Source organism: Pseudorasbora parva, chromosome 10 (genome assembly GCF_024679245.1).
Source record: "Pseudorasbora parva isolate DD20220531a chromosome 10, ASM2467924v1, whole genome shotgun sequence".
Classification (NCBI taxonomy): Eukaryota; Metazoa; Chordata; class Actinopteri; order Cypriniformes; family Gobionidae; genus Pseudorasbora; species Pseudorasbora parva.
Window position 1 is genome coordinate 16,442,198 of NC_090181.1, and position 23,850 is coordinate 16,466,047.

General features: G+C 37.1%; 1 protein-coding gene across 2 annotated transcripts in view; it reads left to right on the forward strand.

Moving 5' to 3' along the window:
- The window catches only part of fut8a (fucosyltransferase 8a (alpha (1,6) fucosyltransferase)), a 96,519-nt gene that overhangs the window by 63,248 nt on the left and 9,421 nt on the right, over positions 1-23,850 (forward strand). For both annotated transcript variants that reach the window (XM_067455324.1, XM_067455325.1), the window contains 4 exons: positions 14,205-14,323; positions 16,375-16,537; positions 18,580-18,694; positions 23,244-23,481. In XM_067455324.1, the coding sequence (XP_067311425.1) occupies positions 14,205-14,323; positions 16,375-16,537; positions 18,580-18,694; positions 23,244-23,481 (635 nt within the window). The remainder of the gene's footprint in view (positions 1-14,204; positions 14,324-16,374; positions 16,538-18,579; positions 18,695-23,243; positions 23,482-23,850) is intronic.

Here is a 23,850-nt window from a genome sequence, read left to right on the forward strand (position 1 = left end):
AAATGATAATTACCCTTAGGGAAACCTTGTATGATCAACAAATGCAAACGCACTTCATCACGGTTCACCTGCCTGCTGTAGTTTTCCTCTAAATGTGTGTGCGTATTGTGCTTTAAAGCCCTGTGTATACAGTATGCAAACTTGTGTGTAACGCGTATTTTACTAAGCTGTGGAGCTATCTGCTTATGCATTATGTAAGCTCAGTTATCAGTGTAATTATAAATTATTAAAATGACCCGGGTGATTTATTCCACAAATGTGCCTCTTAATCATCTGATATTTGACAGTGATCACATACACATGTTCACATAATCAAAAATGTAAAAATATATCTAAATATATATATTGCATGACAGAACTTGTTTTAAATTTTGTATTCCTCAACCTATATCTTATTAAAAAAAACTGTTACATGTGGCAATTTTGTATCCAAGGTTTCTTGCACCAAAAATGAATGTAATTTTTCATGACCATTTTCAAATTGGCCACTAGGATATTAAATAGGACAAGCAGTTTGTAAAATGAATGGATGGATGGCCATTTTTCAGCCTCTTTCTCTGACACTTGCAATTAAACTGAATCAAACCAAATATGAACAATATATTGTCGATACTGTTTATTTTCACTTTATGTTTAGAGAATCCAATAGTGTATGATAATCGTTATGCTGAAATAATTGTTAAATATATATTTTCTTCATTTCTGCAGTTCGAAATGCTAATTATTTGTCATTCAACACCTGAATATGAACATTGTGCTTTACCAGACTAATATTGTGTTAAATAATAATAAAAAAGCTGAATATTTTTTGCAAGCAAGACATAATATATTTTACTATTGAACACATCGTGTAATAGCGTTGTCAAGTGCTGTTTTGAAAGACCTATAATGTCAAATTTGACTGTTCCGAAATAGTTGCGATTGCTACAAAACATCCAAAACCTTGGTAAACATCGCTGAAAGTGTTTGGAAGCACCAGCACAATAAAAAGACTCCTCCTAAAGACTGTATGAAAATGATCCTCCCATAAACAAAAAGAGGAAACGGCACATCCTACTTCCTGACTGGATGTAAACATGGGGTGGTGGGGTGGGGGTTCAGAACATTGACAAAGACTTATGATTATACTGTGGTATTATTTTCAAAAGCGTTTTCAAAAAGAAGCCATTTCAAAGGCTTTGAAGGAATGCTCGTTTCACCGGCAGTCAGATTCAGTGAAGTATTTCTCAGCTACAGATCATTGCATGCTCCAGACAATTATACATGATTGAAAACAACTGCTGTATGGGCAATGAAAACCATGAAAAGTAGCTATCGACTTTAGTGACCTGCCTAGGTCTGGCAGACTGACAGAAAGAAATATTCATAAAAGGGAATAGGATCAGTAGTATAAATTGAGCTCAACTGACCGCATTTGTGGTGTCATTTTGTTTGTGGCCACACACACAAAAATCTGGATTCCAGTGTGGCACATATGTTACAGAAAGGGTGTACATTTTTTGCAGTACAGAGTAGAAGTGTGATGATGACAGTCCTTCATTCACATATGCTAACAATGTGTATATGCCTCCTTCCCTACAACATAGCAGAAAAACAATACCTGAAATGAGTATGTCGGAATTCATAGTATTTATAAAGCTGCTGAAAAGTATCTGGATGACCTACTAATTACGGCGAGAATCTGGAGGGGATGCTTTACTATCCCATGAGGTAACAGGAAAGTTGTGAATGGCAGTGAAACGATGCAACTGTTGCTGTAAGTCACATGACAATGCCAATATGGCAGATGCGGTCAATTCAGAATTCATTAATACTACTCTCATTCATACTCACACAGTAGTACCTACTAAGACAGTGTTTGATTTTGATAATCAACGGATTATTCAGTCATTGAATCATTCACTCTGCCAATTCGTTCAATAACTGATTCACTCTTAGTAACTACCTAGGACTCCAGTCCATAGCGACCTATTTAGAGATGTTCTTTTATAAGAAATGAACAGCCAGTGATGTTTGCAGTAGCTCTGATGTAGTAAACTCCTGAATTTGACTTCTGCTGAAGTTTTGCATAGAGATATTTGACTCCTAAGAGTGTGTGTGTGAGGACGGAATGAAAATCTTATTTGTAATTTATGAACATGTACAGGCCTAATGAATTAAAACGACTAGCTCTCCTCCTATCTCACCGCCACAGAACAGTATCAGTGCTGTCAGTCTTTCATTAAGCACTTCCTGCGGGAATTATTAGGTGCTGATACACACACACGCCACAATTCTCTATTAGAGCCCACTGATGCTTCGTCTTGCTTTTATATTGACTCCTGCGTAAATGAAAAAGCTGATAATGCACACACAGAGGGTAGCAGATATGTGCATGAGTGACGGGGCAGGCCACAGATGGTGATGTGATTGGTCCAAAGGGAGGAACCTGATGGAAGAGAAGGTGTGTTACTGGCACTGATAGACACTCATTATATCTCTCACACACACACACACACACACACACACACACACACACACACACACACACACACACACACACACACACACACACACACACACACACACACACACACACACACACACACACACACACACTCACACAGACACACCAGTGCTGATAAAGATGCACTGATTGTACAGTACAGAGAAAAAAGGTTAGCGTACATGAGGACAATGGTCCATTCATGTATACTAAACCTGTGTCCAGATATGTCTACTTCTACTATACAGGTCAAAACAATACCTTAAGTTCGTTCCTCAAATTATGCAATGGGTTCATTCAAGTTGGTCATGCAAGCTGTGTGAGCTGTGCTTCATACATCGCTAAACTATTGACAACCATTTCGAAATTTCCCTAGTGTGACTGCAACAAGTGAGTCAGTTCACCCGGCGGCCATCATACACACATTTACATTTGTTTATACAGTAGCCCTTGTGTTTCTCTTATACTTCATCAGGTGTTGTTCTTTTTTGGACATTCCATTGGTGTGTTCTAAGTGCTGCGCCTTATGTTCTTCCTAGTTTCCAAGTAATTATTTAATACTTCTCTCCTCTGTCTCCAAGTTCATAGTTTTTGATTCTGCGTTATGATTTCTCCAGCTGTTTTTTCCAGAAATGGTTCATCTCCTTCGTCTAACACTGTCTCTGAATATGTGTGTGTGTGTGTGCGTTCATGCGTGCGTGCGTGTGGTTGTGTGTAGGGAAAAATGGGAGAGGATAAGGGTGGAGATGGACTTTGGCCGTTGAAGCTGATGTTTTTCATGATAAGAATGAATATTTACATTTTTTATGATGAAACACAGACATCTTTAAGACGTGTGCCAGCATGTGGAAGGCCTTCTTTGTTTGCCTGGATCTACATTTAAGATCATTTTATATATCATAAAAATGTGTCTGATGGATTCATAGTGTAAAATCAGCAGCGAAATTATACACCGAGTAAAGTTTTATTGCTCTTTTATAGCTCAGGAGATTTAATGGAATTGTCAGTTACACATTCAGGTCTCATATATTTCTCATAAAATTACTTGGGACAAAAAAAGTGATGATATACAATATATAGGTAGAAAATTAATTGGATGGCATATCTAATATATCTATATACTGATCAGACATAACATTATAAGCACCTTCTTAATATTGTGTTGGTCCCACGTTTGCTGCCAAAACAGCCTGGCCCGTCGAGGCATGGACTCCAACAGACCCTTGAAGGTGTCCGGTGGTATCTGGCACCAGAATGTTAGCAGCAGATCATTTTTAATCCTTTAAGTTGTAAGGTGGGGCCTCCATGGATCTGACTTGTTTGTTCAGCACATCCCACAGATGCTCAGTTGGATGGAGATCTGAGGAATTTGGAGGCCAAATCCAACACCTCAAACACATTGTTGTGCTCCTCAAATTATTCCTGAACCACTTTTGTTTTGTGGAAGGGTGCATTACCCTGCTAAAAGAGGCCACAGCCACCAGTGAATACTGTTTCCGTGAAAGGGTGTTGTGTACATGGCCTGCTTAGGTAGGTGGTATGTGTCAAAGTAACATCTACATGGATGGCAGGAACCAAGGTTTCCCAGCAGAAGATTGCCCAAAGCATCACACTGCCTCCACCAGCTTGCCTTCTTCCCAAAGTGCATCCTGGTGCCATGTGTTCCCCCAGGTAAGCGACACACTGCAGACTGTTCAATCCTTGGACCCCTTTTGATAGATACTGACCACTGCAGACCAGGAACACCCCACAATAGTTTCAGTTTTGGAGATGCTCTGACCCAGTGGTCTAGCTATCACAATTTGGCCCTTGTCAAACTCGTTTAAATCCTTACGCTTGCCCATTTTTCAGATTTTGCCTTGATTTTAATAAAAGGATGTCCAGCCAATAAATGCTGCCAAGAGGCCACGCCTACATCAGCTAAAAGGCAGTCACAGCATGAGGTCCTTGCCTAGCATTGCATTACTAATAATTTGTTACATTTTATATAGCGCTTTTCTAGGCACTCAAAGTGCTTTACATAGAAGGGGGAATCTTCTCAACCACCACCAATGTGCAGCATCCACCAGGATGATGAGACGACAGCCATATTGCGCCAGAACGCTCACCACACACCAACTGATTGGTGTAGTAGAGGCCAAGTGATTAGGCCAATCATTATAGGGATTATTAGGAGGCCATGATGGACAGAGGCCATTAGGCAAATTTGGCCAGGATGCCGGGGTTACACCCCTACTCTTTATCGAAGGACATCCTGGGATTTTTAACGACCACAGAGAGTCGGGACCTCGGTTTAACGTCTCATCCGAAGGATGCCTCCAGGATGCCGCATTGCCATAGCGACTGTGAACTTTGGATTCGGTGACAGTCCATTAGTACCTTCTAAATGTGACTAATTACTCTTGGGTTTAGACATTTATTTGGCCTCTCTATTTGGTGCAGCTATAATAAAAAAAACATCAAAATGTAATTAGCTTTGATTTAGGTTCCCACACAACTCATATTGACAAATTTCCAAAACAAACTATTCCACACCACCACCAATCATCTGTAAAAGTGAAAACACACACTTATTTCAGATTCTACTCACATTTGTGTAACAAATGTGCACTTTAAGAGCCTCATAATTTCTGAACACACACAGGCGGTTGTTGCACACACATTCAAACACTGGGACAGCACTGTGATTTAACACAGTTTTAAGCACCTATCTAAAATAATAGCAATATTATAATTATTTATTATTAAAAATATATTATATTGTACCAAAGTCCAGTTACCAATGATGTTGCCTATTTTATTACATACAAATGCACATTTGACAGTATCTCACAGATTTTAAATTTAATCATTATATTAACAACAATTTGTTCAATAATTAAATAAATATTAATTTCTATAGGATGAGTTTAAATATTCTGACAGTGAGTTGGGATATTGTTCTCCTTTCATCTGACTTTTAATTATTGATGTACAGTCACCTGTTGAAATTTCTGAAGGCAAACAAAGGAAGTGATTTTTTTTTGTCTGCAATCAAAGATCATTAGAACAGAACAGATTTTACTCAAGAGGAAAACTGACAGCTTCCTCCATAATTCATTGAGGTCCAGCCTTTAAAGCTCTTCATTCCACTTTGTACTTGTCCTTATGAAAAATTAACACAGTTCTTGTATCCATAGTCTAACTCGACTATTTGTAACAAGACCAGGTTAAATCATCCATTTGGTTTCTATAATTAAAAATGGGTTATTTTTTATGAAAATAAGGCTAAACACATTTATTAACTAGAAGTTCTAATGCTTTAATTTTAATAATTTATAATCCCACTCTTCTAATAGAATATATACAGTAAATACATTCCTTACAAAATGTAATCTTTACTATGGTTTGTGTTAATATAGTTTATAGTAACACCATTTTATTTTTATTTTATTGTGGGTGTGGGTGTGTATGTCCTGGTATTCTTTACATTGTGGGGTCAAATGTCCTCAGTAATACCAGTCAATTTTGACCTTGTGGGGACATTTTTCGGGTCCCCCTGTGGAAACAACCTTATAAATTATATATCTTTTTTGAAAGTGTAAAATGTTTTAATTTTTTGTGATGGCTAGGTTTAGAGGTAGGGTTAGTGTAAAGGGAGAGAATATACAGTTTGTGCGGTATGAAAACCTTTAGGCCTATGGAATGTCCCCATACAACATCTCTGGTTTTGTTCTCAATGCATATTTTAATGTTAGGGGTGATGACAGCCATAAAATATGGCTTTATCTGCCATAATTGCCTGTCATTCACAACCTGTATGACTTGTTGTATAGAACACAAAGAAGGTATTTTGTTGCCATTTTTTTTTTTTTTTTTGGTCCACACACTGAAAATCAATAGGGTCCATTGTATAGAGAAAAATATTCTTCAGAATATCTTATTTTATGTTTCACAGAATAAAGAAATGCATACCGTTTTAGAATGACAAGAGTGGAGTAAATGATGACAACATTTTCATTTTTGGTGAACTATCCCTGTAAGCAGTGATTCAGAGTATTTGTCGTGTAAATTCTGTGTAAAATTTTTAATGTCTAAGGTTTTTTTATTTTTTATTTTTTTTATTATACACTAAATGATTGAGGATCAAACACAACAAACTTTGCTAGTAGACGTGACAAATAAAATCTGAGTCGGTGCCCATCATATCATGTCTGCCCAAAATCGGCAGAATGGCTCTGTCTTTTAGCAATTAATGTTGACTTGTCCTCTTCCAGACTACAAATTGGAGCAAAAATCTCAGCAAAAGTACATTCCAGCTTGTAGTTATGTTCACAATGACATTTGTGAGTAAGCCAGTCAGTTATAGATTTTAATGCTTGTGATATTGTTATCTATCACCACACAAGTAGGACCATACAAATTTGTTTCAGCCGCTTTAACTCAATGGCACCATGCAACAGCAACATGAACTTATAAGAGGGACAATCCCGCTGGAGTCACCTGGGGTTAAGTACTTTGCTCAGTGGCGCAATGGTGATGGCTCTCCTCCTTGCAGGGTTTAAACCAGCAACCTTCTGGATTCTGGAAAAAGAAGTATACTTCAAGTTAATTTTATGAAGTATATTTTAGTAATGTTCAAGTATATTTTAAGTATAATTTATGTAGTAAGTATACTAATATCAATGTGTCCTAGTAGTAAAATTGTGAGTGTACTATTTCAATATGGCTTGGGATTAAATTGGCTAAAATACTAGTACATTTTTTAGTTGATGAAAAACACTTTGAAGTGTACTCTCAGCAAACATACTAGTTAGTAGTTTTATGCTGCAAATATATTTTTTAGTTTTCTTTAAGTGAACATAAAATTATACTTATACTATACTATATTATATTATATTATACTATTATTTTTTCGCAATTTCAGTATAATACTGTTCAAATGTAGATATACATTTTTAAACTTGAAATATACCTTTAACCGTACTTTAACTACGGTAATTTTAAAACATTTTATTCTAGCTTCATGCATCCTTTTTGAGCAATATTAAATGTGTGTAAGTTTTATAAAGAAAGGCAACATTTTAAACAAACTGTTTTTGTATTGTTTTTTTTTATTTATCAAAACGACACCTTGATCAGATTCAGAACGATGATCAAAATGATCAGATTCAGAACGTTTTCTCTTCATGGATTTGACATTTTATTTGGTAACCTTAAGCAGTTAGCATTTATATTTGTGTGAAAAATCTTCTATTACTTGTTTGTGCTTCTTCTTCTCCTTTTATCTGAGGATTCTGTAATAGAAGATGTGTCATAGCGCCTCTTCCGTATAACTTCCGTAAAACATGGATAGCTGGAAAATTCAGTGGTGGTGAAAGAGTAAAGTAGATTTAAGTAAATTCCTACACTGGTGTACATAGGACTGGACTAGGTGGACTAGCCTACACAAAAATTCAGATATGTAGAATTAGGAACATATTTGTTTTATATCAATATTCAAATCAATATTTTTAAACAATGTAAGGTTCATATGTTAAAACTATTTAAAAAAAAACTTATTTCAACATTTAACTTTATCTTGATCAAAAGATTGAATACAAGTAGGGAAAATATACGTTGACTTTTCTGTCAATATAAATCTAGTATACTTAAGTGCACTTTTAATTATGTTTCTGAGAAGTTTCAAAAAAGTAGACTAATAGAACACTTTAATAAACTTATTTTTTTGTAAGTGTCTACATCACACCAACCTATTACACTTGACACAGTCAGTCATAGTGTAACAGTAGTCAGGCTGTGGCATCATCCAGTTATTCTTCAGGACATCTATATTTTTGCCACACACACCTACTCACCAGTTGTCATACAAAACGTCCTCCAATTTGTCAGTAATGACTGAAGAGGTTGACTGTCTGTTAAGTGTTTGCTACCTCACTGGCAGCTCTTGTCACTCTCAAATTTACTCATAGAGGGTCAACTCAAAACCATAGCCCACAGCAAGCTGTTGGTACTTTCGACTGAGTGTGACAGTTTTCTGCTTCTTTCACTTACTGTTTTCACACTTATTTTCACCCTGTCTGCATTTGTGTAAGCGTGTGTCCTACTTCGGTACAAGTGTCTCTGTGGGCTGCTACAACATCTCACAAGACTTCAGCGTCAGCAGAAAACCAAGGCCTTGTGGGATTTCCATCACACCTTTCTGACAGCCGTTCTCAAACCCCGGTGGGTTTCTAAATGTTTCTCCTGCCCCTGCTGTGAGTGATGTGGCCTCATTAGCTGGTGATTGCTGGTTATGTAATGTTACATGATGAAGCTCCGGTTTCTGAGGAGAGGTGATATGTGAGGAGAAGAGAGAGAGAGAGAGAGAGAGAGAGAGAGAGAGAGAGAGAGAGAGAGAGAGAGAGAGAGGACGGAGGTCAACTGAATAGTGTAGCCTCTATTGTTACTTTCTTAGAAATTGTTACCGAATTAAACAGAAGACCACCACTGTTTCTCATACAATGGCCTTTTGTGGAAGGTTTGTGTTTTTAAAGTGTGTGTCAGGACTGTGTTGGCATTGCCAGTCTAAAAGTTAACATAAATTGCATCCGCAACATTTACTGTAATTTCAAATGTGACCTATTTATGAATGAAACTGCTTATTTAGTGAACAATAATCTAGAGTGAAATAGTTTTTTTCCTCAGAATTTGACTGGAAAGTGAAAAGCAGACAACACTTTATTTAAATAAAACAGGTTTTGACCGATTTATAGGTTTTTATCTAGTCGGTTGTCATAATATTTCCCTATAAAAGTGAGGACTGAGGAGATTTGTCCCTCACAAGTATAACCAAACCTACAGACACACACACACACACAAACCCAATCTCGCCCATTTCTCTCTCTCTCTCTCTCTCTCTCTCTCTCTCTCTCTCTCTCTCTCTCTCTCTCTCTCTCTCTCTCTCTCTCTCTCTCTCTCTCTCTCTCTCTCTCTCTCTCTCTCTCTCTCTCTCTCTCTCTCTCTCTCTCTCTCTCTCTCTCTCTCTCTCTCTCTCTCTCTCTCTCTCTCCTCGTTCCATCCTTGACCAGCCAAGAATGACTTAAATGTTTGATATGTCATGGCAATTTTTCCCCAATTCCAGCATTCCTCCTCATTCTCAGTTTCAGCCATCTTTCTCCTTTTCTCTGTCTCTCATTCTGCTCCTTCTGTTGACAGACATCCATATGACCATTTGCATCCAGGTGAAATGGGAATGTGTTGTTTACCGTTTCAAAACCCTATGCACGCCTTTCCACAAATGCATTTCCATCTCTCTCTCCTCAGATAAGACTTCTGCAGACCTATCCTCATTTTTCCTCCCCCTCTTTCTCTCTGTTGCTGTCTCTCTCTCTTTCAGGTGAGGCAGTTTTTCACAATGCTTTCCATTCACGCCAAACACATTACAAATACAGCTCAGATTTCCACTACAAACCACTGCAAGGGCACAGAGCTGTGCATGAGAAAAAGGAGGACCGAGCTCTACGATACCTTGTCGTGTGTGTGTGTGTGTGTGTGTGTGTGTGTGTGTGTGTGTGTGTGTGTGTGTGTGTGTGTGTGTGTGTGTGTGTGTGTTAGAATATACTTTGGGCACAAAATCTTTTATTACTTTTTTAATAATATTAATTTATTGCAGCTGAAATAAATAAAAAAAATTTTATGTACAATCCAGGGTGTCTGTATATTTATGCAATGCAATAAAATATCACAAATGTATTTATTTATTTATATTATTTGGGAATTTAGAACCTTGAATAGCATAGAAAATTGTCTTTAGAAAAATGACTTTCAAATAGTAGTCACATTTTTACAGTCAAGTTGACAAAAATAACCTTTTAGAATATTAAATATCATTAAAGGCTAAGATGCACAAATTATACATTTCTACTGATACCAATAGCCAATTATTCTGAATGATGATCTGCCGATACTGAAATAATCTCTCCCACATAATGCTGCAAACTGTACAGGGTACCCTCTCATTTGGTGCAGTACTATAATATTAGTGGTTAAAATTAAATTCAACTTCTATTTATTTTTAGATATAATAATTACATTCAAATACAAACTGAAATTTTGCATCTCATAGGTTTGCACATACAGTAGTTTTCATAAACAGTTGTCTTCATGGCAGATTTATTCAAACTTGCATCATTAACAGTAAATAAGCTCATCTCTAGTGTTTATATATAACTAACTAATAGTGATGGGCTTTTTTGTCAATTTCTCATTTCAGTCATTGATAGGTCTCAAAAAAGCCAGTACTCAGGGGGGACGGGCATGTCCATCATGAAAATGAAAATATTTTAAGACTTTTTTGAAAATGATTGTTGACAAATGCAAATATGACATGAAAACATGAACATATGACTAGAAAAAATAACACTGCTAGATTATAGATTTATCAAAAAATTTAAAAGGAAACATCTAAAAGGAATGGCTGCTTGAGGTGAAGCTGAAGAGTAAATGATTTCCTGTTAACTAAAGCCTGTTCTATGAGACATCTGATGAGATTAATAATCAGATATCTTTAAATCATTCCATAAACGTAACATTACATCTTTCATCTACACAAAAGGATGCGCATGCGAACTTGGTTTGAAAGGGAAACTCTGGATGCGCTCTTCCTTTAACAGCACACTAATACACCTGCAGATAAAGCACAGAGAATATACAACATTCTATCACAATCCTGTTCTCATTATATTAATATAATGAGACACAAGGCATGTATATTGGTCCTGCACATCCTGCACTTAATTTAATTTTTCATGATAGAAAGTGATAGTCATCTTTGCACGTTTTCAAAGCCATAAATAACTTTAAATAAAATAGGTTTACTGTTAAAAAATGAGAACAATATAACACTTCTGGTTTATTATTTTTTAAATAATTTTGAAAAAAGTCTCAAATAACCCATCGGGTAGGCCTACTAATGTCGGGCATTGCATTTGAGTTGACACTGAAGAGTGAATGAACAGTCGATAAACTGCAGTGTTTTACTAGCTGGTTATTAAACTCAACCAACCGTGGCTTATTTTTGCAATGAATCAGATATAGACAAAATACAAGTAATCTTACAACTTACATCTGCACAAAAAGACCCGAATGCGCACATGAACTTGGTTAGTCGGATGTGTCACTCAGTGGACGCACTCTTCCTTTAACAGCGTGCTGAAAAACCAAAGCACAGAGAATTTACAACATTCTATTAAATCATGTTCTAATTAAAATGTTAATATGTAGGCTATAAGATAGATGGCTATATGATTCACATCTTGCACTTGTGATCAAAGAGATTCCAGGCATAATTGCAGTGCGCTTTCAAATCCAGTTTCACTTTATTTCACCGGTCTGGAAGGCATGGTGTCTAACGCTAACTAATCAAACCTCAGGAACCACCAGAAATGCCGCAATAACCTATATCAGAAAAAAAGATAAATATATATCCGTTAAAGGACAACTCTGGTGAAAAATGAACCTAGGGGTAATTAAAACTTGGTTACCAAGGAGATTGTTCTCTGGGATGCGTTTTCATGAAAATATAGAGTTTTATCTCTAGAAACAGTTTGGCTTATAACGCTTGTCTATGGGGCACAGAATAAGGAAAATGAAATTGCTATTTAATACCACTAACAAGGCTCAAAATAGTCTCACACTAACACAGTAGCATAATGAGGGTCCCTACATGCAAACTATTTAATAAGAAGATACTTTATAAAGTCAGTCCATTACTTGTATGCAAACAGCAGCCATATTGGAAAACAGCCTCGACAAGTCGAGCCAGGAACACTGTGCTAAGTGAGCTGGTCGATAGGAATTAAGTATGTGAAATCAAATTACATGGAAATGCATGAATTATATATGTTTATTAAAATGTATGGTTGATTAGCTACAAGGGAAGGAGGTGTCCCATATAAGATTCAAAGTCACAGTTCATCACTTAGCACAGCGTTTGTGGCTCGACTTGTCGAGACTGTTTTCCAGGCTATTTTGAGCCTTGTTAGTGATATTAACTAGCAATTTAATTCAACTTATTCTGTGCCCCATATACTAGTGTTATAAACTAATCTGTTTTTTGAGATAAAACTCTTTACATTCAATTTTCATGAAAACGCATCCCAGAGAACGATCTACTCAGTAACCATGTGTTAATTACCCCTAGGGCCATTTTTCACCAGAGTTGTCCTTTAAAGTTAGGGCGATCATGGTTTTTTATTATCGATCATTGCTCTATGAGTACTGGAGTACTCTTGCCCATCCCTACTAACCAATGAACTGTGAACACTGGATAACTTTCCTGAGATAAATGACATCGTTCACAAACTGTTTTATCTTTCCGTGGTTGAAAGCATTTATGAAACATGATTCATTTAGGTAAGTTGTACTGTGTCTTTCAACATACCTTCTGATGTTCATGCAGGATTTTTCTTGCATTAAAGTGGATCTAACATGTCACGTTTATGAGCCTCCAAACACCATTTGTTGTTTTAATTCTGTGAATCACGATGACGACAGAGAAGCGACGACAAGCAGTGGGTGTAAATACCAGTCACTTTCATGGGTTTTTTTGCACAAACTGCAAAAAATAGCTCAATGCCATTGCTGCTTCTGCAAACCGCTGATCAATGCTACAAACCAACACATTTGTTGACACGTTTCCTGTCTGGAGTTTTTGTGTCGCTCTGCAAAATACGTCACCTGGCTTGTTGGTCTGATTGGTTGAAGGACTATCCAATAGATAGATAGTCATTTGAAACATGGCCGTTGGTCACGCCTCTTGTGAGCAGACTCCCCAGACTAATGTTGAATCTTAAAAAATTGAGCTTGGTCTGGTGATAGCCAGACACGAATTGGCCCCGATCATCGGCTGTTTTTAAATAATTGCATTTATTATTATTTTAAATCGATTGTTGGCTAATATATCGGTGCGTCTCTCTCTAATATATCTATAAAATATATTTAAATTACTTTTGAGTGATGAAACCAATTTTATTTGCTGTACATGTTCAACTGGAACCTAATGAAGAGCAACCTAATGAAGTGGCACTATATGAGTCTGATAATATGAGTCTGAGATCCCTGGTGAATGGAAATTATGATTAGGTAGTCCCGATTTAGATAGCCAAACTTACGTGTGTGTGTGTGTGTGTGTGTGTGTGTGTGTGTGTGTGTGTGTGTGTGTGTGTGTGTGTGTGTGTGTGTGTGTGTGTGTGTGTGTGTGTGTGTGTGAGAGAGAGAGAGAGAGAGAGAGAGAGAATATGCAGGATCTGTAGTCTACTAAAGGTTGTCATCTTATAAATGAACTACATTTGGCTGAAAGAGTGTCAGGGAATGATGGAGGTTCAGGTCTTGGGATGTGCGTTGGTAATGAAATTTATAAGATGGAAATGTGTGTGTGTTAGACATCAGGAGCCCACGCTGGGCAGGCTTCGGTCAACTGTTTGTGTGTCTGTGTGTGATGAATAGCCCCTGCCACCAAATGAATTGCCCGCAGTGGCTGCTGCAACTGATCATTGCATTAAATTGGCACTGGAAGCAAGGAGCAAAGACCCCTGGGAAATTAGCCAACCACAATTCACCTTGACCCAGTAGGCCGCATGTTCACTCTTGCTCACACAGGCTCAAATGATCACAAGCGTTAATGCACATCACATGAACATGCCAATTCCCCAGGCAAGGGCCATGCTAACATGTCTCTCTCTTTCTTTGTGTCTTCCAGGTTACCTGACGGACAGGCCGATGGTGGTCCTGGAGCCGTGGGTAAATTACGGAAACTTGAAGAACAACTGATCAGAGCTAAGGAGAAGATCAACTCTTACCGTAGTCTCCCTGCTGATGGTGTGTAAATACAAGTTTATCTAAAGAAATTCACAGCACAGAATTTTGTAGACAACCATCCTCTGCTTCGTGTCCACGTCATGCATTAAAATTGTTTAATGCACTGCTAGCAATGGATTATCCCACTTATATCATGCCTATTTGCCAGCATTGACACATTAAAACTGTTATTGATGTTTGCAGCGCATATTTGACTGGAAGGGTAAATTCTAAGTTACGGCTCCTTAGATTTCTGCCCGCTTTAAATCCGATACGGAGGTGAAGTAGTGCATAGGATTGCATTTAATTTAATTAATGAATTATAGCATTTATTTTAATTCAATTTTGACAGAGACGATAGAGAGATTGGAGAGATGTGTACCTGCATCTGTTCAGCGTCTCTCTCTATTAAAAATGAAGCTGTTTAATAACTTCAAAATAGCGATGTAACCGCCGTGTTGCTCTGAAATATAATGTAGTGATTTACCAGCGAAGCTATTTTATTGCTAAAAGTTGCATGGCATTGACAACAAGTTTCTGTGCCCCTGAAAGTTTCTGTGTGTGCGTGCTTCATTCCCAAAGGGAGATTTTGTCAGATTTAAAAACTTCTGGGCATCCTAAAATAGTGTCAAGTAAACACATACACATACACGTGCGTGTGTGTGTGAGGGCTGACAGCTCTTTTTCAGATGTGCAGTAATGGCTTGCTGTTAATGCTGAGTGAAGGAAAGATGAAACGTGTCAAATTAATAGGAACCTTTTAATATGGATGAAAAGTGTGTGTGTGAGAGCATATTTGCAGTGAAGGACGGTCATATCACTACAGGGAGTCTGTGTAAATCGTCCTCTACCAACCCTTTGCCTTCTGTCTACAGACACACACATATACTGACCCCCCCCCAAAAAAGTCTTTAGACTCTTCAAACACATTTTTAAAAAAAATCAACTTCAAAAAAATTATTTTATATAGTCTATATATTTAACTTGTTTTTATAAGACTTTGTGGACCAGCAGATGATCCAGGGTCCTGCTTGACTTATGATGCTATTACACGATGTCAACATGGGATGAGACTGTAGTCTGAAGCTAGAAGCTGTCCACACCGGACACAGCAAAGTAACTATTGAAAAATCATTTGTGTTTCGTATCAGAAGTCGTGAGAATGTTGATGTACGTCTGAAATGGAATGGGGAATCAGTTTACCATCGGGAGATTGTTGTGTTGCGCCACGCCAGTTTAGACAGCATCACCGATTATAATAGGTTCTATTTGCTTTTGTCACATCAGTCCGCTCGAATCTCATGTAAACACAGTGTTAAGATTTGAACCTGTCATCATCCTGTATAATAACCTTAAACACACACACACACACACACACACACACACACACACACACACTTTCTCTGTGACTAGTTTCTGGGTCATCTGCTCTTATAGTATTGCAGTGAATGATCTTTTGAGAGGAAGCACTAGTGGAACACTATATACAGAGGATCACAGACGTGTGACGGATTGTCTTACGGCCACTGATACTCTTGTTGAATGGCACCACCTTTTTATCCCCCACAGACAACTTTGCCTATAACTTCCACACACATGTACACTGGACATACAGACTACAGTAACACACATTCTTTCAAATGGCCAACATCACGAAACAAACGCTGTACACTTCCATCCACATATGAACACAATTCCCTGAATGCTATTTGCTGCAGCTTCTTCAATTGTTTTGATAGTTTTTTTAAATGGATGACGTCAATAGGTATCTAGAGAGCAAAGTATATAATGCATAATGTTATTATATTTGGTTTAATAACAATGAGCCGATTACATATTCAGAACAATTGAAATTAAATTACCATATACTCTACTGTAGGTCTGTAATTCTTTTTACATTTTTGAAAGTAGTACCTTATGCACTAGGCCAGCATTTATTTAAAAAAATGAAAACAGTAATATTGTGAAATATTATTACAATTTAAATGAATGTTTATTTATAAACGTCTCTACTGTCACATTTGATGTCAAGTTAATGTGTCCCACGAATGCTTGTTTGTGTCTGTGTTCAGGCCCAGGAAAGGATCAGGAGGAGCTAAGGAGGAAGGTGGAGAACGGTGTTAGGGAACTATGGTATTTCGTACGCAGTGAGGTGAAGAAACTGGCAGTGGTGGAGGCTGGAGCGCTTCAGAAACATGTCGACACACTCCTACAGGACCTGGGACACCAGCAAAGGTTATACACACATACTATATACATCAGGAATACATTCATGTAGACATTTTCACCAGTAAGGCAGGTATGCCTGTATTATAAATCTACACTACCTTTCAAATGTTTGGGGTGGTAAGTTTTGGTTTTAAATATTTTTTAAATGTATTTTATACCTGTGATGGTAAAGCTGTATTTTCAGCATCATTACTCCAGCCTTCAGTGTCACATGATCCTTCAGAAATCATTCAAATCTGATTTGCTGCTAAAGAAACATCTTATTTTCAGTGTTGAAAACAGTTGTGTCGATTAATATCTTTCTGGAGACCGTGACACATTATTTCTGTATTCTGGATATTTTTTTGATGAATAAAATGTTCAAAAGAACAACATTTATTTGTAACATAATGTATTTACTGTCACTTTCGATCATTTTGCTGCATCTTTGCTGAATAAAAGTATTTTCTAAAAGTCTTAGGTGCCCCAAACTTTTGAACGGTAGTATATTTTGTTTAAATATGAGAAATACATTTTTAGGGATTGTTCCCTTGTTTGAGTTCATATTTTTTTAAACAAAAAAAATCTTAAATTTCCCAGTCTGAACTATGAACAATTATTCAACATATGACAAAAAATAAAAAAATAATATATATATTATATATATATATATATATATATATATATATATATATATATAGAGAGAGAGAGAGAGAGAGAGAGAGAGAGAGAGAGAGAGAGAGAGGGAGAGAGAGAGAAAGAGAAAGAAAGAGAGAGAGATATTGAGATATATATTGAGAGGTCATAGCATATACTCTCATTAAATCTGCATTACACAATTAACTAAGCCCACAATACAATAAAATTAAATACAAAAAGAAAGAAATTCACTACGTGAGCTTTTTTTCACATGTGAAATATCTGACGCATCAACAGGCATCAAAACATTAAAGGGGGGGTGAAATGCTGTTTCATGCATATTGATCTTTTTACACTGTTAAAGACTTGGATTCCCATACTAAACATAGACAAAGTTTCAAAAGTTAAGGTGGACGTTTGATGGGAGTATTTCTTTGTCAAAAATACTACTTCCGGTTAGTCATAAGTTTCGGCAAGTTTTTTCGATCATGGGTCCACTTGACGTTAAAGTTTCGGAATTTCCTTGTATGGGCCATACGGACAATTCTACCGGAAGAGCGTGAGAGAGAGAGGGAGAGAGCGAAAGCAACAGGCTACGCCCATCAAAGCGCTGGCTCGTAGGCTGCGCTGCACAGGTGATGTGACTTCAAGAAATTAACAATGTCACCAAACAAGTGTGTTTTTGGTTGCCAGACCAAGACAGTCCTTTACAGATTGCCAAAAAACCCCGCGTTAAGGCAACAGTGGATGGATTTTGCTTTTCCGGATCAGCAACTGAGTTGCGCAAAGGTTTATGTCTGTTCACTGCATTTCAGTGCCGACTGTTTCATAAACAAGGCCCAGTTCGACGCCGGATTTTCCGATCGCCTAAACATTCCGATCGCCTAAACAAACCCCCTTAACATTTTATTATACAATAGAAAACATTAATAACTATTTAATACTTTAATAATAATATATATTATAATACTATAATAATACTTTAAATTTATTTATTTATTGCACAAGCTCCACTTTGACTTAATCATGTACTGCATTTTTATTAAAAGGGAAAAAATTCTCTCCATCTCTAATCTCTTTTTAAACAGCTGTAATCTTGTGTGGCAGTAATATCATTACTGAGGTTTAATGGGTATGTATGTTTAGATCAGTGCGTTTGCTCACACTTCAGAAATAAGGCAGCCATGTAATGCTGAACAGATGCAAAAAACTAAAAGTCATTACTAGAGCAGTCTTAATTGTATTTTGGATGATTAGCAAGGCATAGGCTAGGCCAGCTTTAGTTTGTGGCTGTAAAACTAATTTAATATTATTTCTTTACCAAATACTTTGTGATTAGCCATAATCAATTGGTTTAATTGGTAGTAATGGTGTGATGTGTTTTTATGGAGCTTTGAGCGGTTTTAAAATGGTGTTTATGTGATCTTTAGGTCCATCATGACAGACCTGTATCACCTGAGCCAGGCAGACGGTGCTGGAGATTGGAGAGAGAAGGAAGCTAACGAACTGTCTGACCTAGTACAGAACAGAATCATGTACCTACAGGTACATCACATACACATCTTCAACTCAAATCTTTCACCAAAAAGATTTTTTCAGATTTGTGAACCAGTTCACTTAGGACGTTCACTAGGCACGATTGACTAGGCACTAGGCAATACTTCTTAAGTGTCTTTTTTGTCAGTAGGTGGCTACAACAAGTGAGTCTTTTTATATTATTAATGGATCAATAAATCATTTACTCAACCTATTCTTTACAACACCCAAAGTGCCCTATCATACAACCGGTGCAATTCAGCGACAGCCACAGAGCAAATTTTTTTGGTGCTAATTTCAGCTCAATGCAGTTATCATTTTAACGTCCAGCGCCACATTGTTTAAATAGCAAATGCACTCGCACCCAAATGTTCACCCATGGACATGCTGGTCTGAAAACGAGCTGTGTGCAGGTCCATTGTTGGTGCGTTGCTATTTTGAGGCAACGGAAAGCAACCAAAACCAACAAAAATCTGGCCTAAATTCAATAGAGCAGTTTTTTCTGTGTTCTTTAAAGGGCATGTTTTAATTATATACCTATAGGCGGCTATACAACATGCATGCATTCTCCTTATTACGGCAGCACACACACATTTTTTTATATTAAAAATAAAAGAATTCCTCTCTGGAGAAGCATTTAGTCTTTCTGCTCGCAAATTCCGCCATGTGAATAGCGAATCCGCTTTGGTGCGAGGGCAACTGGCTTTTAACAGGATTGGGACATGAGATTGACACTGATTGGTTTATTGCATGTTTTGCTCAAAACACACCCATGACTCATTAAGAGACCTTTTGGACCATCGTTAATATAGGGCTTAAAATCACTCAAGACCAAAACAAGTAGGCCTATTATCATCTTTTATTAAAAGTAAAAAACGAAATGTGTGTTAAACAAATGTAATGATGCAATATGTTCTTCTTAATATGCGTTTACATAAAAACATGTCCACATTCAAGCATTTCATACAGTGGACTTAAACAGCTTGCCTTTTACAGCAGATTTAGTTCAGAAACAACTGGCAGATATAAATATGATTTTCTTTTACAGTAATAAATCCAATCACATCAGTCCTATTCACGAATCAATTGTTCAGTGCGATTTGTGAACCAATTTCATTCAATAAGTTCACATTTAATTAATTAATCCGCACCCATGAACACAACAGTACAATATACTCACCGGACTCTACATCTGTTTAAAAATATAACCAAACTTTCAAGATCAGGTGGATCAAATGTAAAAATGTGAATACTTTTCATTGAAAAACCTATTGCTTAACTCATGAATATCAGGGTTGCCCTTCATGTCTATAGAAATGGCACTGCTTCCTTCCCTCAAAGCCTCTGTTTTGTCTGTATGTTTTGTTTGTTTTTTTCAAATTAAATGTGACGTCTATTTAGAATAAAGTCTATTAGCTGAGCAAGATCCTTCCCTCTCCCCATTTATCAGTGAGAGGGGTGATTATATTGCAGTTGGCGGGACAGCAGTATATTGTCCCTCTCTCTGAGATGGAATGGGGCGGTTGTTTTGCGCTGACTCCACACTGGAGACTAAACTGACATTCAGCTGCAACACAATGCAGTGCCACGCACAAGCACACAGGCTGTAATCAGCAGAGCTCAGCTTGATTCTGATTCTTGACTGATTCTCTTGCCGAAAGACTTTAAACCGCAGTCACGCTGAAGTTACGGTTGGAATGTCAACAGCATATAACTCCATATTTGTGATAGATTTATCTTTAAGCTTTAAAAGGATTGGTATGAAATAAAAACGAGTCGTAGGACTATAATGCTAAGCGCAAATAATAAAACGCAGCTAAATAAGAGGAGACCAAAATAAATAGGCATAGTTATCTTTAGGCTTTTAATATAATTCAATATCAATATCAAACTCTGTCATTTAGGTGCATACCATAGAGTGTGATATTAATTTAGTAAAAGCAAACAAACTCTGCAAGTAGATCACATTAAATGTGGGTTTATGTGCAACTAGAATACATATGGTTTGTGCCAACCACAATGTGTTTTTTGTGGACAATTATTATTATAATTTTTTAATTAAATAACTCTTGTTAGTCATGATAATACAGATATGTATGTATTTTTTTTCATATACATACATGAATATGTAATACATTTGAAATTAATGCTGTAAGTAAAATGCTTGAACTTTTTAATTTTCTTTCTACAATTTTTTTTTTGGTAACGCTTTACAATAAGATCTCATTTGTTAACATTAGTTCATGTATTAACTAACAAAGAGCAGTAGGCTACATTTATTACAGTCTTTATTCATCTTTGTTAATGTTAGATACTAAAAATACAGTAGTTTATGTTAGTTCACACAAGATTTGGTTTCAAAGCTAAATGTGAAAGTGCCCATTTAAGTGAGTTTGTCATTGTACTGTTTTGTTGTTGTGTTTTTCATTAAGAATAATAGGCTAATGAATTCACAATTCAAGGAACCTGCCCCCGAATTGGCGCTCATTCAAAACCTAAACTAAAACACAGCCAGTCTGGTTTGTTTTCAGCTTAACTTTCATTGGAATTCATTGAACGACCGTTCAATGAATTCCTATGAAAGTTAAGCTGAAAAAATTTGAATATACTACCGGGTTTCTATTGACACGAAGCTTAATCGCTGAAGTAGCCCTTTAAGCAGGACAACAACTTTAAACTGTGACAATAATAAGGAAAGTTCCTTGAGCACCAAATCTGAATGATTTCTGAAGGATCATGTGACACTGAAACCTGGAGTAATGATACTGAAAATTCAGCTTTGCCTTCACAGGCAAACATTTATTTATTTGTTAACATTCAAATAGAAAACATGTTGATATTTCACAGTATTGCTTGGTGAGCAGAAGATACTTCTTTCAAAAACATTAAAAAATCTTACTGACTCCAACCTTTTGAATAATAGAATAAATATATATGCATATTTTTTTTACAATACATTGTATATACATGTTTTATACATTTCATCACTGAATCATTTGTATCTAATTATAATTTCTATCATTAAAATATTGAGGCTGATTGCAGCAATACATTAGCCTGACAAGCCAGACCCAGATGTTTGGTCTGGAAACTCACCATTGACAGCTCAATCCAAGGGGCGGGATAAACAGTTTTCTTTCAAACTCCCTCTGCACGCAATTGGATAGCGCTACCACCAACCAGAGCAACGATGGTGAAGCGGAGCTTGTTGATAGATTAAACATTCGCCGTATCCGGTCAGCAAAACTCCGAACAAATCTTCCCTTTTTAAGAATGACTTTAGTGCCGTTCGGAGAAAAGCTTAACTCCAAGTCTTCCAGAGTCATGATCAGAGCTGATTCGAAAGACCGCCGTTCGCCAGTTTCTGTGTTTACTAGAAGCACACAAATGCAACTCGGCCGTCGTCATAATGGCCCCGCCCACCGACTCTATACACGATGTGATTGGCCTGGCAAGAGTTAGGCGAATAAAGCTCAGAAGGGTATTGAGAGTTGCTAGACGACACTCGCGGGCAAATTAAATTTGCTGCCGCTAGGGTGCGTCTAGGTTTCTAGGCTAGCAATACATTACTTTATCCCATCAAATTTCATCAAATGCGAAACATTGTTATAATGTCCATTTAATGCTAAATAAAATCCAGTGTTAATATGAGTTTAAAGTAACACATTCCTGGATTGATGATGATGATGATGGGTCAGGCAAAGATTAAGAAACTCTCCTTTGTATTATAAGATGCTCATTGGGCCCAGGGGAAAACTTTTTGTGCTGCTGGTACTACGTTAACTTTGGCTAATAGCTTTGTGTCAATGCTCTCCAGGAGAGAGACGGGGTAGAGCGGTAATGAGAGCTGGAGTGTGATTAAAGTGATGGAGTGTATTTTACTTAGTGTGTGAGAGACAGACAGGTTGATAACAAAGAAGTTGTGTCTCTTATGAAGAATGACAGTGCTCTGTCTGTCTCACTGCACTGCTGTCATCCATCTCTTATCTCACTTGCTCCTTTGTTTCTCTTTACTCCAGTCATTCTCCTCTCTATTGTCCCAGTATAAGAGAAACAGCGATAGATGGAGGGACATTTTTTCGCCCTCTTTGTTTTGTCTTCTTTAATCTAGCCAAGATCATTCAAACATTATTTTCTTCAGGCATCATGGCCAAACGTATCATTTCCACCAAGCACATACTAAAAATATATTCATGCCAGAGATGATTGGAGAACTTCAAAAACCTTGACAACTCTGGTTCTTTCTGTTCTGTCATGTTGTTTTTTTTTCTCTTACTGGTGGTCTTGAAAGATGTATTATACAAATGTCTTGAACTGCTCAATGAACAGCACGGTACAGAAGACACACTTGAGCTGTCGGTCTTGCCAAATGCATATTTATGGGCTGTTTTTGACATCTAGTAGATCAAGGAACCTGTTGGACTGTAAAATGCCATATATAGCAGCTTCAAACTGTAAAGCTGTGCAATTCAGACACTTAAAGGTATTTCAGTATCAAAAAGTGTGCTGTATGTGTAGAAACCTCTTCAAACCTCTCTTTCTCTTTACTGATCTGTAGAACCCTCAGGACTGCAGCAAGGCACGCAAGCTGGTGTGTAACATCAATAAAGGTTGTGGTTACGGCTGCCAGCTACATCATGTGGTCTACTGCTTCATGATCGCCTATGGCACGCAGCGCACGCTCATACTGGAGTCACAGAACTGGCGCTACGCCACCGGCGGATGGGAGACCGTCTTTAAACCTGTCAGCGAAACTTGCACTGACCGCACGGGGGCCTCCACTGGACACTGGTCTGGTCAGTAACATACACGCACACTCAAATAAGACAAGACACATAAACACATAAAGGCTAATTATTATGCTGTATGTTAGTCAAGGTTTTTTACACCAAAAACAGTTGTAATTTATCTCTTTCTGACCCTTACTATCAAACAAGCGTTTTCTTGCTTTGGTATCATTGATTCGATTTAAAATTACAGTTTAAATGAATTGTTTATTATTTGAATATATTTTACAATTTAATTTATTCATGTAATGGCAAAGCTGAATTTGCTGCTCAAGAACCATTTCTTATCATTTTTAATGTTGATGTAGTTTTGCCGATTAATATTTTTGTGGAATCCATGTTGTTTCCAGAATGTTTTTCCCCCCCATAAATTCTTTC